Source organism: Centroberyx gerrardi, chromosome 16 (assembly GCF_048128805.1).
Source record: "Centroberyx gerrardi isolate f3 chromosome 16, fCenGer3.hap1.cur.20231027, whole genome shotgun sequence".
In the NCBI taxonomy this organism is placed as follows: domain Eukaryota; kingdom Metazoa; phylum Chordata; class Actinopteri; order Beryciformes; family Berycidae; genus Centroberyx; species Centroberyx gerrardi.
In genome coordinates this window covers 14484151-14498957 of record NC_136012.1, presented here as the reverse complement: position 1 = coordinate 14498957, position 14807 = coordinate 14484151, and the positions used below count along the sequence as shown (strand labels likewise).

Here is a 14807-nt window from a genome sequence, read left to right as displayed (position 1 = left end):
TGCGGCGAAATAGTGACTGCTCTATTTCTGTCCCACCAGACGCCCATTCCTGTAAGAGGGTGAGGAATGTAAGACTAGCATTAGCTGAGTGAGAGAGAGAGAGAGAGAGAGAGAGAGAGAGAGAGAGAGAGAGAGAGAGAGAGAGAGAGAGAGTGAGAGTGAGAGCACTGTGAACTGCAGGAGGTAGAAACCAAACTTCACGTTTGAATGTCCAAAATATGGAAAGTTATATAGAGAAATCTCTATATAAGTACAATTCCAAATTTCTCCAACCTCCCAAATTCCTCTAAACTCCCACTGGTACTTGAAGAAGAGGAGCAAACATTGCTACTTGCTGCCGAATACATTTATTCTTGTTACGGCCTCAGAAATAATATTTAGCTACATTATTCTATTATTCATCATGCATTATTTTTCCACTATGAATTTCTGTCTTGTACTTACTGAACATAGTGCATAGAAAAGTTTTATAAAGCATCTTTTGTATGCAACGAGTTTCTGTAACAACTGCATTCAGTCATGTTGGCATTTTTGGTATTTTAACAATTAATTTATTCATATATGTGATAGATCACAATATGCTTTGGCAACACTTGTTTCTATTCGATTCGTGCCAATAAAGCTCATTTTTGAATTTGAATTTGAGAGAGAGAGATAGAGAGGAGGGGAACCTATGAACCTATGTATGTATTACTATGATTGTGACAGATAGGGATGTGTAAGGAGTGACAGCTACAGCAATACCATAATAGCATGGTAAGGTGGGCTTCCAGGCAGCCTGACACACAGTCCAGTCCCTCACCTCATAGCAGAGGCATGACTCCAGTTGGCCTGCAGCTGAAAGCCTGCTCTTCCTGCCTTTAGTTTTGCTGTGTGTGACTCATCTTCTACTGGATACTATCAAAGCCTCCCTGAGATCACCTGACTTCCAGTCAATGCACTGAGAAACCTGTAAAATTGGCTCCAGTCCAATCAAAGAAAAAAAATTAGTTGTTTGATTTTTTTTTCCTTTCTTACTTTCTTCATGTATTCCTGAAAATAGAAACCCCTTTCATTTTCCATCCACTGGTGTTCAGAGCGAGAGGCCATATGAGGTATACACAGACCGAGGAGGGAGGGACCAGCAGAGACGCTGAAAAGTTTCATACTGACCTCTTCTGTCTTGAAATTGCACTGCACCTTGAACACGAGACCCTGAATCAGATGATACAGACAGGGGTGGGAAAGTTACTTCCAAAATGTAATCTGTTCCAGAAAACTGATTACCTGTTTCTAATTGTAATCAGTAATGTAATCATTCAAATTATTAGTTCTTTTGGTTATATTTGTTATTACCATGCCACCAAAATCCATAGACTATGACATTAAACAATTTATTGTAATTTACAGACTGTAAATTGTGTACTGTCATCACCATCTACTGTTATCAAAAATTATTTTAAGAAGAATAAAAAAGATGATTGTATCCATGATTTCACAGCATAAAATGTATTTTCCTTGTAAACAAATGTCTAAGTAATCCAACAATTAATTACCTATTTTATCAATAATAACTTATATATGATAACTTTGTTCTCATGGAAATTGTAACAGATTACAATTACTGTAATTCTACTTCATGTATTCCATTGCTGTCCAATCCTGAATATGGGTTATATTCCAAATCAATTTATCTATCCCACAAAGTCAGAAATTGTACAACAACTTGTCAACAAAACAAAACAAAAAAAGAAAGTGGAGCACAAAAGCATTTCTGACATTCAGAATGAGATTTGCTGTTCACAATTCTCACCCTGTGCCTTCCATGCCATAATGAGCGCATTATGATCCAAACTGGTCGGGAGTGAGAAAGGCTACTTTGTAACTAATCCCATTGAGTGGGAGGGTCACACAGGCCAGTCTTGTATATATCGCAGTAAAAATCACTTTTGCTCCATCTTAGTAAACACAGCGGATATATTTGCCACATTCCCTTCTCTTGACAACACACAGCCGGACTCCTCGTGGGACTGGAAGGTAAAGAACTTATGTATCTACTGAATAACATTACCAAGAAGTCAAATCCATGTCTTTTTGCTTCAATTTGTAGGTGTGAAATGTCATGGTGCACAGTGCTGCTGTACAGTGTTTCATCTCAACTGTCTCTCTAAAAGCCAAGTAACAGCATGCATGCATGGACATTAACTGAGCCACAGTGTGATTCAGACCCCTCTTTATCTCACTGGTCATAAAGCTGCTCCTCACGTGCGCAGTAGCTGTTGTTTGGTTTAGCATTACCAACATTGCCTTTCTGGAAACCGTATCTCAGGTGATGAGATCTGTAGATAGAAAGCCTGAGCTTTAAATTTGGTCAAAGGTACTTGGGCCGTCCACACAGGCTGCCTCCCTACTTGCCCGCCTGCTGTAGATGCCAGGAGGGATTAGGTGAGCTGAAATCCCCTGATGGGAGATGAGAAGGGGAAAGCTACCTCACAAAGAGTAAGTGTGCAGCCTGCTGCACGCATAAGCCATGAAAGCTGCTTTGTCCTCCTCTGATTCATTAACTCATAGGGCCATTAGGCTGGCCGGCTCACACCTCCAGATAGAGATGAGGACAGGGCAACGATAATGCAGGCAGGCATTGGCCAGCACACAAACTCCAACTCCAGTGATAAGGTCATGGCTGAATGAACTCTTACTCACAGGCTTGTTTACAAGCAACACATGTCTGGCAGCAGGTTTAGTTTAGTCTAACTTTCTGTTAGAATATGGTATTTTTGATATGGCATGATGTCTCGAAGGCAACAGCATTATGTGTGTGCTTTCATGTAATTGCAATAATTGAGCATGATCATTCATGAGTTTTGGGTGCTTTGGTTGACAGAAAGATGAATATTTTATTTTTCTCAGTTTTCACTGCTGCTATATGCTCCACTTGTTGGTTTCTAGTCCTTTTTGTGAAGGACAACTCCAAAGTCACAGAGGTATATGTACCTCAAAGTTTGCTCCTTGGTTTATCTTAAAGGCATAATCATTAAAAGATTACCAAAGCCACTGCTCTCACATTGTGCTTACAAAACATTTAAAGCATGTAAACCTAACAAGTAACAACACCTATTTTCATATGTTTTCACGTAGAAAATCATAAAACCGAATGACACAAAAGACAACAGATGAACAAAAGAAAACAAGCAAACATAAAATTGTCCACTCTTCCATTTCCTCAACAGTTGTCTTTCCTTTCTTTGATCTCTGCCTTGCCAGATAAATGTCGAGTATATAACCAAATTAATTCTGTCTTGTGTTCATGTGTTGAAATGTTTCTAAGGTGAGATCTACAAACACCTAAAGCAAAAATAATGTTTATGTAAAACAGGTACCTCAGCACAGTTAATGTAAACACAAATTTCATGGTTTTCTGTTTAAAGTAAATATTGCAGAAATATTAATCAGAGCATAACATATTTTAACACTGGGCATTCATGTGGGGCTTTCATGCAAAGGACAAAATCATTTCCACGGTGATAAAATGGTCTCCTTTTTATCTTTTTTCCCTTGCAGTGATTAGAAGTAGATCTGAATCAAGCAGAGAGGAAGGAGTGTCTCCTCATGAGAACATGATATCTCTGTGGTGAGGTGAGAACACATCCTGTAATTGAATAATATTATCAATAGGACGTTCTAAACATATTTCAAATCAAGAATAAGTGTATTAGGTTGAATGATGTTAAGTAATTGCAGGTTGAGTAAAGTGCAGCTGGAGCAGGGCGTTGGTGTTGTGCTGTGGGCGTCAGGGAAAACGACAGGCATCAGCACTATCATATCAGAAGGGTGATAAAGAAGGGCACATATAAAAGAATAATGTGATTTAGTGGAATAATTGTCTTCTCCTAAGCACACCTCCGAGTCAGGGAATAACACAGAACAGGTAAGTGAATGAATTCCCATTCTGTGCTCAGTTTAGATGTGAAGAAATATTAGTGGTGTTATGAGAAAAGGTTCAAGGTTATTGGGTTGTTATTAGAACTAGGGGACTGAGGGGAAAACACTGATATGATGGTCCATAAAAGAGCTCATGGTTTCTGTTACAATGGGTTCATCTTGTGAACTCTATTATGTATATACAAAACTGATAAATTTAATTAATTTTTTCCAGCCTCTTTGTTAGTGGTCTCCTTTAAGATAAGGGTTTGAATCAGTGTTAAGTAAAAAAAAAGAAAAGCTGCTTCTGCATCTCTTTTGTGCAAGACCACTGTTCACTTATTAAAGCAGAATTAGATAATAATGCGGCTGTAAACAGGAAATGTTTTACACTGGGGATGACCTGACATACCAGTGAATTATTCACTGACATGTTCGCTGATCCGTCCTTCCTACCCACCTCCACTCCCCTCACTCTCACTCCCACTTACTCCCTCTTTCAAAATCTCTCTCACTCGCTGCACTCCCACCTGTGGCTTCCTCTTTAATTCCCTCATCTTTCAGCCAGTCCCCCTGCCTGAACCCTGCAAGCATGCCGTGCGGAGGCTTGAAGACGTTTTTGTTCAGCCTGTCTCGGAGGAAGCCCCTGGAGCCCGAGGGAGAGCAGTCCACGTTTAACCGATGCCTCACCACCCTGGACCTGGTGGCCCTGGGGGTGGGCAGCACCCTGGGGGCCGGGGTGTACGTCCTGTCCGGAGAGGTGGCCCGAGCCACCGCCGGACCCAGCATCATCATCTCCTTCTTCATCGCGGCCCTGGCCTCCATATTTGCCGGGCTGTGCTACGCAGAGTTTGGGTCTCGGGTTCCCAAAACAGGCTCGGCGTACCTGTACAGCTATGTGACTGTCGGAGAGCTGCTGGCATTCATCACTGGATGGAATCTGTTGCTCTCCTACGTCATAGGCAAGTATGATACACAGGATTTTGTTTTCTACATCATCAAGTAGCAGTTAATTATTCAATGGTTTATAAATCTCAGTTTCAGAGAACAAATCTGATTTTAGTAGTTCCTTATCAAAAGTTAATTGAAAAGTGTTAAATGATTATCTTAATGCCTTTGACTGTAAATGCCAAAATTGCATAGGATGTGATTTGAACTTTATCTATACTGATTCTCTTGTGTAACATGTTTGGCTCGTTGAGAACACTGAGGCCCATAAATGATCAACCATCAACACGAGACGTTAATACATCCTGTAACCTTTCACCTGCTGTAAAAGCAGATTTGTGATGGTTCTCGCAACAGAGAAAGTTTAGCAGTTGCCGCTTACAGTGCTGTTACACAGCTTGTTAAATTCATTGCTGCCATGTTATAAGCCTGAAACCAAGAGCGCTGTTCAAAATTACATAAGCTGTAAAGTTTTAATGACTCGGGTACGGAAATGTCACCATCACTGTCTTTATGACTATAGTTAAATGGTGATTCAATCATTCACTCATTATCTCCTCAGGGACATCTAGTGTTGCACGGGCATGGAGTGGCACCTTTGATGACCTCATCGGGGGCGTCATGGCTGCATTCTTTGGAAAACACGTCGCCATGGGCCTCCCCGGCCTGGCACCCTACCCAGACTTCTTTGCTGCTGCGCTCATCATGCTACTGGCAGGTAATGTCACTTTATTGACAGTTCTGTCAACAGAACAGTAGAACAGAACATGGTGACCGTAATGGAAAGAGGTAAAAAACCATTCACCTTGTTTTCCATGAAGGCCTGCTAGCCTTTGGAGTGAAAGAGTCAACCACAGTCAACAAGATCTTCACCGCAATCAACATCCTGGTGCTGCTGTTCGTTATTATTTCTGGCTTCATCAAGGGAGACATCGCCAACTGGCACATCAGCGCAGAGGTTGTGCTGAACGCAACAGCAGAACTCAAGTAATGTCTAAGAGCAATATAATCCTATGTGTGTTTGGGTGTGTGCAGGATCCTCTCAATCCTAGTTTGTATTGCCCTGCCATACATGACATGGTTGTCCTAAATAAACCTGATAATGCTTACTCCCATGCAGAAACCTGAGCTCTACAGCCAATCTTACAAGCGAGTATGGAGTTGGTGGATTCTTCCCCTATGGCATGGATGGCACTCTGGCCGGAGCTGCAACGTGTTTCTATGCCTTCGTTGGATTTGATTGCATTGCCACAACAAGTGAGAGGAGAAGACTTCATGCAGTATCAGTTAGCTTGTATATGGTTATTAGATTTAAGTAGGCTTTAGCCATAAGTATTTTCTACAAAATAAAAATAAGATAAAGAAACAATTACACAGCTATGGTAATGTAATATCTACTGGATAATGTAATAACTTGTAAAAATGTAATAAAATGTCCCACTAAATGGGTTGAAAATGTAGCCATTTAATTACTCTAAGCAATAATTATATAAAACCATAAAACCTGATCTTATTTGTGCCTCACATGTGAAAATGTAAAAGCTGTGTTTAAACAGAGAATGTTGTGTTACTCTCCAAGCTAAGTATCAAACTAATGCTGGGTTTTGGCAGGGCCTTTTTTTCAGGTAACACCCAAACCTCTACTCCAAGCCAAAGGGGGATTAACATTAAAAGTATCACTGACCTCTGTGCATCCTTCTTCCTAGGTGAGGAGGTCAAGAACCCCCAAAAGTCAATTCCCCTGGGCATCGTGGCCTCGCTGCTCATCTGTTTCCTGGCCTACTTTGCTGTGTCTGCTGCTCTCACCCTGATGATGCCCTACTACTTGCTCAATGTCCAAAGCCCCCTGCCAGTGGCTTTTGAATACATTGGCTGGGGTCCTGCCAAATACGCAGTGGCTGTGGGATCGCTGTGTGCCCTTTCTACCAGGTGAGGAACTCCTACAGTAGGGGTCATGAGGTTTGACTGTTGTTGTAGAATGTTAATACAAGCATGTGATTCATGATGAGCTGCGACCGATTTGTCTTTATGAAACCAAATACAAAAGCCTAATACAGCTTATTGGTTACTCAAGACAACGCATCCTGTTCCCATCACATAAGTGTTCTCTCTAAATTTGTATATACAGCGTGAGGATACATTTATCAGTGGAGTCCTGCATACTGAGTTCAACATAGTTATTAATAATCCAATTTTGTGATCAATAGAGACAATGAAACACAGCCAATCAGGAAACAGGGGTGGTCATTAATGACATCACCAATCGATAGGAAACTGTCTCCTGAGTCAGAGTCATCACCAATCTCAATGCAACTTTAGAACAAATAGATATAGATGATCGAAAGAACAGCCAATCAGGAAAGGGGGAGGGGCTTAAATGACATGACCAATCAATAGGACACTCTCTCAAGGCTTTGGCTAGGCAGCTTTGGGATTGCTCTCCTGAGCTGTCACTCATGTAAATGTGACTTTTGGGTCAACAAATACAGGCAATATCACGTATCTCAGTGCAACTTCAGGATCAATACATCCAATCAGGAAAGGGGGGGGGGGGGGGGGGGGGGGGGGGGGGGGGCTGGGCTTAAGTGACACAACCAATTAATAGGAAACTCTCCCCCAAGTCCAACAAGCCATCACTCATGTCAATGTGAGTTTAGGGTCAAAAGACACAGATGATGAAAACCAGCACAACTTTTTTTTTTTTTTGGGCCGGACCAACAGACCAACCCATACTAGCGGCTGGTTGTGGCTCATATGCCTATCTGTCTGTTCATTTGTATTCCTGAAATGAAAAGCAGTTGTGCTGGTGTTTATAGAAAGATTGTGTTTGTCCCTGCAGCCTGCTGGGCTCCATGTTCCCGATGCCCCGCGTGCTGTTCGCCATGGCGAGAGACGGCCTGCTTTTCAAATCCCTGAGCAGAGTCAACACCAGGGGGAGTCCTGTCATCGCCACACTGTCATCTGGAATCGTGGCAGGTACGGCTGTCTTGCTGGAGGATTTCTCTAGCTTAAATTAACATTTCCAGCGGTTCATGACTCATGAGCTTACACGCATGCTGACGTTTAAGGCCTTGAAGTAACTCTGTATTCCCTCTTTCTTATGTTCAGCCATCATGGCTCTGCTGTTTGACCTGAAAGCCTTGGTGGACATGATGTCCATTGGCACTCTGTTTGCTTACACACTTGTGGCCATATGCATTCTAATACTGAGGTACTTATGTCTCTTTCTCACACATTTTTGGCCTTTTACCCTAAACATTGATCAAGCAAAATGAGCATATCCTATGTATTTTTCTCATCTTTGTAATCAAGGTACCAAGTGGGTCCAACTGAAGATGATGAACTGCAGATCAGAGAATCAAACACCAAGTTTGGCTGCCTAAAGCCTCCGTCATCTCCCACTGCAGACACCTCAAGAACAGTCACAAGCTTGACTGTATTCTCTAGTAAGTGAAGCGGAAATACCAACACATCCATGGCTTCTCATTTGTTTCTTAATCCCTCTCTCTTGGCCTTTCTTTCTGGTCCACAAATCTCTCTCATTCAGATATTCCTAATGAATCTTTTTCATCTTTCTCTCTCTCTCTCTCTCTCTCTCTCTCTCTCTCTCTCTCTCTCTCTCTGTGTCTCTCCAGTTGCTTGTGTGATTGCCCTTTGTGTCATCCTGACCAAAGCCATAGACGCTCTGTCCCAGAAGGAAGTGTGGAGTCTGGTGTGCGTCGCCATCTTAGCCTTCATTGTGGTCGTCAACATTTTCTTTATGTGGAGAAACCCACAGAATGCCACCAGGGCTTCTTTCATGGTGAGCACATCTTAAGTGTAAATCTGTGCGTTCAGACTGAGATCTAGTGTGTTATTTGTTATGAGCATCAACTGGAAAAGCCTTTAATATCCCCCTTTTCTCTGTTCATAGGTGCCGTTTCTTCCTGCCCTGCCTGTAGTGAGTGTGTTTATCAATGTCTACCTGATGGTCCAGTTAGGAGGAGACACATGGCTACGATACGCTGTCTGGATGTTAGTGGGTAAGACCTTGGAGTTAGTCTGCATGCATTTGCAGTCATAGATGAAAGAACATATTTAGAGTTCAGAGGGTTGATTCTGAATTGTAATGACCCTTCACCTCTCTCTGCAGGGTTCCTCATCTATTTTGGCTATGGGATCCGTCACAGTGTTCAAAAGCAGCGTCTCCTGTCCAGCCAGATGCAGATCGAAACCATCAGCGGCAAAACAGACAAAGAAATCATCAAAGAAGAGAAATTCTGAGCTTGGGCAGAGAGGAGGGAAATAGATTGAGATGTTACAGCGAGAACCTACTGTAAGTGCGTAACTACTGTTCTGCTTGGCCTTGGTGCCGATCTGTTTCTGCCAGAGGTGGGGACTCGAGTCACATGACTTGGACTAGAGTCAGACTGAGTCACAATTTTAATTGCTTGAGACTTGACTTGATGCATGAAGAGAATACTTGAGACTTAACTTGACTTGGGTTCTGGTGACTTAGGACTTGACTTTGACTTGTACTTTGATGACTTGAAAAGATTTCTAAAATCTTGACAAAAGATCTTGTATTTGTGTAAATGACTTAGATTGAAAATGATGAGATTTGTTCCACCAGACTGAATTTAAATTCTGTTTTCTGAATTTGTATGGAACTATTGAATTTATTGAAGTTGAAACTGATTATAGAAATCAAACTCATGAAGCACTTACCAAGTTTTTATACTATTAAAATGATATTGAAAAGTCCTAGATATTTTGATTTGTTCTGACTTGACTTGGCGTTCTACATTTAGACTTGAAACTTGACTTAAGACTTGACATTAATGACTTGGGACTTGACTTGAGACTTGTGCCTCAAGACTTCAGACTGACTTTGGACTGGAGCAAAGTTGACTTGGTCACACCTCTGGTTTCTGCTGTTTTCAGAGAGTGTCAGCGTGATGCGTTGATGTGCAGACAAATGGACAGACGGGCCGACCTGACGCCTTTTATTCCACATTGCCACTGTATTACATGGTGATACAGTTTGTGATTGTATATATAAACATTTCCTTTCTCTGGTAGTTACAAAAAGAAACTGCCTCACTAAAGTGTTATTTCACATTTCACTGTGTAACATAAGTTCAAGATGTAAAACAAAGAACAGGGAATGATGATATTTTTCACAACAAAGCAAAAATATGTGTAAAAAGGGCTTGAGCACTTTTCTATGGATAATTAGCATTTTATTACAGTTTGATAAAAAAGAAAGTTTACATTTTTCATAACAAATGTAAAAATATTCAAATCTAATTATGATTTACAAATGAAATGAGAATTCGTTTTTTACATATCAAAATACAGAGGTACACTTACAGTATATAGATGTAAAATGTAGATAGAGAATGCCTTTTGTGGAATGTTGTATTATTTGTTCTTAGACTGTTTGGAGATTTGCTTAATTAATGGTTTATTGTTTTAAAGTGTAAATATGGAAAATGCACAAATGTTCATGAATGATATTTTGTAAATGTATCCCTTGATTAAAAATAAATAATCAAGTTCTCAAGATGGTCTGGAACACATTTTTCCATTGACAAAGTTAATAATAATGCCAGTTCCATTCCTGATCCAGTATAAAGACCCAGAAACTGCTGACCAGCGTTCACAGAGAACAATAGCACCTTTCACATGAGCTTACCTGTGTCATGTTCATAATCATGGCTCAGTTAGCCATTCAAAAGGAAAAGGTCTAGATTGTTCATCCCACATTGTCTCTCCCAGAGGTACAGTATGTCATGGATCTCTTCAAACATTATTTTCTTTGCTTTTTTGTTTTGAAAAATATGCTTTCATTGGTGTTAATTCGTGAGTAGAGACATTGCACACTTGAGAACAACATTTGAGTAGCGCCAAAGTGAAGTAACAGACCCGATCCAACTCCATGAACTCTTCTTTTCACAGTCAATGAACAAGAATGTTGGGATGTCAGAGAGTGTTTCACAGCATCCATAATATATTAAGTATTGCATAAGACATCAAAAGAAAGAGTTGTATGCTTCACAAAACAGATTAATATAATATAATTTAACATGACAATCCCAAAAGCTTACAAGATCAGTTTTGTGTTAATGAGTCTAGATGAAGTGTAGTCTTCTGTTTGTTTTACCTGTCAAGAGACAATTCATATTTGAAGGATACTTGATTTGTTGGCCACCAAATGTTTTTTAAAAGCCCTGCTGCAGTCCTTTTCTGGGGTATGTGGTGTGCTTTGGAGGGCCAGCGCACTTCCAGTCCAGCAGCTAAGCAAACAGGCTGTGCTATTCCACACGGAGGGGCCTCTGTCTCTGGGCCCTCATTGGTCCGGACAAGCTTGAAAGGCTCCATTGAGCCAGTCAGGAGGAATTTGGGGTACTAATGCCACTCTCAGGAGGAGGAATTTGTGTGATTCCGTTAAACAGCTGACCTCACTTTGCGAGCGCTGCCCTCCTCCTCCTCTCTCGCTCTCTCTCTCTCTCTCTCTCTCTCTCCTTTCCCTCTTCTTCTGGTTTCTGCACTGCGTTCTCTGGTGAACTGTGTTGAACTACATGAACTAATAATCCACAGACCGCCATAATAATCCATAGATCGGTCATGCTTTTGGTGAAATTATTTGGGGCGAAGTGGAGGCTGGTATTGAGCGTTCTTTTCATTTGTGCTCTAATCCTCGAGTTAGGTAAGTGACTTGCTGAGCGGTTCTTTGAACATGCATTCCTAGAGGTACAAAGGGAGGTAGATTTCCGCCGGCCTAATGCAAGATACGGCTTACTGTAGAAGTTGGGATCTGATAGAGAAATTTTACTGAAATAAGCCTCACCAATGCCATATATAGCAGTCTTGCCATATTCGTCTTTGTAAGGACAGAGAGTAGTTATTGCTCATTTCATGTGACTAAACTTGTGACTGTATCTGCATTTGCGATATTTTGATGCTGTGTTATGAACTTTACTCTGCAGGATATTGTCAAAAAGATGCTCAAGAACACAGGACCACTCCAGGGAGGAAGCCCAAGCCCACTAAACCCAAACTAGGGGGGAAGGCAACAAACAAAGGGCCCAGAGCTGTAACAGCTAAACCTAAGGTCAAAGCTACACCTGCAGCCAAGGGACAGACCTTACTCACACAGGTGCAGCATGTTTCAACTTCCAGTACAAAATAATTTCTGATAGTTTCCATGTATCAAAGAGTGACCGGAATAACTTTTATGTATTTTCAAAAGAAGGATGCTAAACCACTTTGACTGTAAAACAGTCATTTATTGAGGCACATGATTGTCTGTGTAAGTAACTTTTATGTATGTTCTTGTATCTGACACATGTAGGTGCTGAACAAGGGCAAGTTCAAGAAGTTGGGTGAGACCCTGAGTGTGCAGGCAGGAGGCACCCTGGAGCTGAGGTGCAAGGGCAAACCTGTCCAGTGGGGCGTTCCCTCTTACCTGGAGGAGGATGATGATGGCAGGCTCAGGTAGGCAGCATTGCTTTATGGCAATGGCTTAGTTAATATTTATTACACAGCACACACTGTACAATTTATTCTTCAATTGATAAGGCTCACGCAGAATGATTACCCGTGACTGTCCAGAATGATTACTCATGCTTACCCCGGATGATTGATTACCCAGAATGATTAGTCATGATTACCCAGAATGATTGCTGACAAAGCCTGTTGGAAAATCAGTATGTTGTTTGACTGTTTCATATTTTCCACAGAATTGTCCAACATGAGAGATATGGAGTTCTGACATTAGTCAACAGTACGGGTGCAGACACAGGGGAGTACACCTGTTACCCTATGTACTGTGAAGACACCGACTGCAGGAAGGAGTATGACAAAGCTGTCAAAGTCTTCGTCTTCTTTCCTGGTACAACGAATGATCTTTATTGCAGCTTGAATACGCACTTCTCAGAACTGCAGGCCTCTGCTTTATTTTACCACCACCAGAAAGGAAGTCTTTTTACGCTCTCATGTTATCTTATCATCAATCTGCCGTATCTGCTCCCTGTACTAACTAGACCCGCAAGAGCTGTTTGTGCCGTCATCCGACTACTACGAGGTGATTCAGCTGCGAACCAACTGGCCGACGCTCCTCCCCTGCCAGGTGACGTCCCCCGAGGCCAAGGTGACGCTGCACCGCGAGTTCCCCCCGGCGGAGGTGGCGGTGGACGGGGCAGAGATCTCCTTTAACGTCAGGCGGGGCTTCACTATCCACCGGCCCCGGCCTCATCACGCCGGAGCCTTGTACTGCGTGGCCAGCCTGGGAAACCTGAGGCAGAGCTCCACCAAGTACATGCTCATCTACGTCAACTGTGAGTTCTGCCACAGAGACATTCATTCCCTCATGCATTCAGTTATTTATTTTGCTTGTTCCTTTTCATGGTTACAGGGGGCTGGAGCCTATCCCAGCATGCATTGAGCAGGAGGCAGGGAAACACAGTCCATCACAGGGTTAACCCAGATAGACAATCATCTCACATTCATACCTATGGACAATTTAGAGTCTCCAATCCACCTGACTTGCATGTCTCTGGTCTGTGGGAGGAAACTGAAACCCACACGAACATGGTGAAAACATGCAAACTCCACACAGAAAGGGCACAGACACATTAAATTGCTGAATACAAATCGCTGTTGGATGATTGTTTGGTGTAACTTATTGTTTACAGAATTCATTGATACTCTACATTTGTTATCAGACCCCATGGCTCCCCCCGCCCCAGTGATCCAGGCCTCGTCGAGCTCGGTGGCTCTGGGAGAGAACCTGCATGTCAGCTGCACCGTGATGGGGGAGCAGGACGTGGTCGTGGACTTCACCTGGGAGTATCCTGGACAGCAGGTCAGACGCTCAGGGAGACTACAGCTTCACTCCTATGCTTCATGGGTTTTATTTCCATACTGAACGGGTCACCTGTGCTGGTTGGTTTGCAGATCGGCAGGCCTCCGTACACCCAGGAGAGCGTGAGGCCGGACGGTGGAGGAGGTGCGGCCCGGCAGCAGTCCCAGTCCGTCCTGCTGGTGGAGGAGGTGAGGGAAGTGGACCAGGGAACGTACACCTGCACGGCTCAGAACCTGCAGGGAGCCAAGTCGGCATCCACTACCGTTAAAGTGGTCGCCAAAGCCAAGCCTAAGAAGCCATGAGCCATTAACGATTGGATCACATTACTGAGAGAGAGAGAGAGAGAGAGAGAGAGAGAGAGAGAGAGAGAGAGAGAGAGAGAGAGGGAGGGGAGGGGAGGGGAGGGGAGGGGAGGGGAGAGGGGGGGGCATTTGGGTTAAAAGCATTTTTGGAGGCCAGCTGGGAAGCAAATTGCTCTGCCACAGCATTTAGCAGTATTTTATCAGTTACCTATACATGAATACATAATCACAGCAAAAGATGTTCTGGTAACCTTTAAACTTTTGTAGCTATATGAATAATGGGCGCACAATACAATGTATGTGTTGGAATAGATATAGCTGAGTCTTTGTGGGGGTTTTTTCAGTATGGAAATTGTTGTGCATCATATGCTTGTATATTAAATAGTTTTATACACACATGGTTTCCTGTCATTTTGTGCCTATTTCCCCTTATTTTGCATGAATCCAGAGAATTGTCTTTCATTCTTTCTTGTGATGCAGATTCAACAACCTGTAAATAAATGCAAAAAGAAAAATATTTTTTTTATGTAAATATGCACATGAAACATTTATAAAAGGAAGCAATATAATAATACTATATTTTAATTTAGAATATTTATAATATACAATTTATACATATATATATATTATTATTATTTTTTTAATAATTTTTTGCATATACTGTAACTTTGGAAAAACAAAGTTCTAACTTGGAAATATATCATATAAAGAAATTATCACACTGTGAGGCTTTGCTGACAATATAATCACATCTTTATTTAGCATGTAGCCTATTTATATAGCATTTGCAAATAGGCTTATAAAAGGAA

The 14807-nt window shown here is 41.9% G+C and overlaps 2 protein-coding genes across 2 annotated transcripts; both read left to right on the top strand.

The window, feature by feature from the left end:
- Window positions 1-4489: 4489 nt before the first annotated feature.
- Window positions 4490-9111, top strand: LOC139925198 (cationic amino acid transporter 2). The gene is made up of 11 exons (XM_071916462.2): window positions 4490-4862; window positions 5411-5566; window positions 5670-5835; window positions 5969-6105; window positions 6555-6777; window positions 7688-7824; window positions 7957-8059; window positions 8161-8294; window positions 8484-8650; window positions 8762-8870; window positions 8981-9111. The coding sequence occupies exons 1-11, from the start codon at window positions 4493-4495 to the stop codon at window positions 9109-9111; spliced, it is 1833 nt and encodes a 610-aa protein (XP_071772563.1). The 5' UTR covers window positions 4490-4492.
- A 2297-nt stretch (window positions 9112-11408) lies between these two features.
- Window positions 11409-14032, top strand: LOC139925216 (platelet-derived growth factor receptor-like protein). Its single transcript, XM_071916488.2, has 7 exons — window positions 11409-11539; window positions 11820-11989; window positions 12185-12327; window positions 12573-12724; window positions 12876-13169; window positions 13557-13696; window positions 13789-14032. The coding sequence occupies exons 1-7, from the start codon at window positions 11458-11460 to the stop codon at window positions 13996-13998; spliced, it is 1191 nt and encodes a 396-aa protein (XP_071772589.1). The 5' UTR covers window positions 11409-11457; the 3' UTR covers window positions 13999-14032.
- Window positions 14033-14807: the final 775 nt, after the last annotated feature.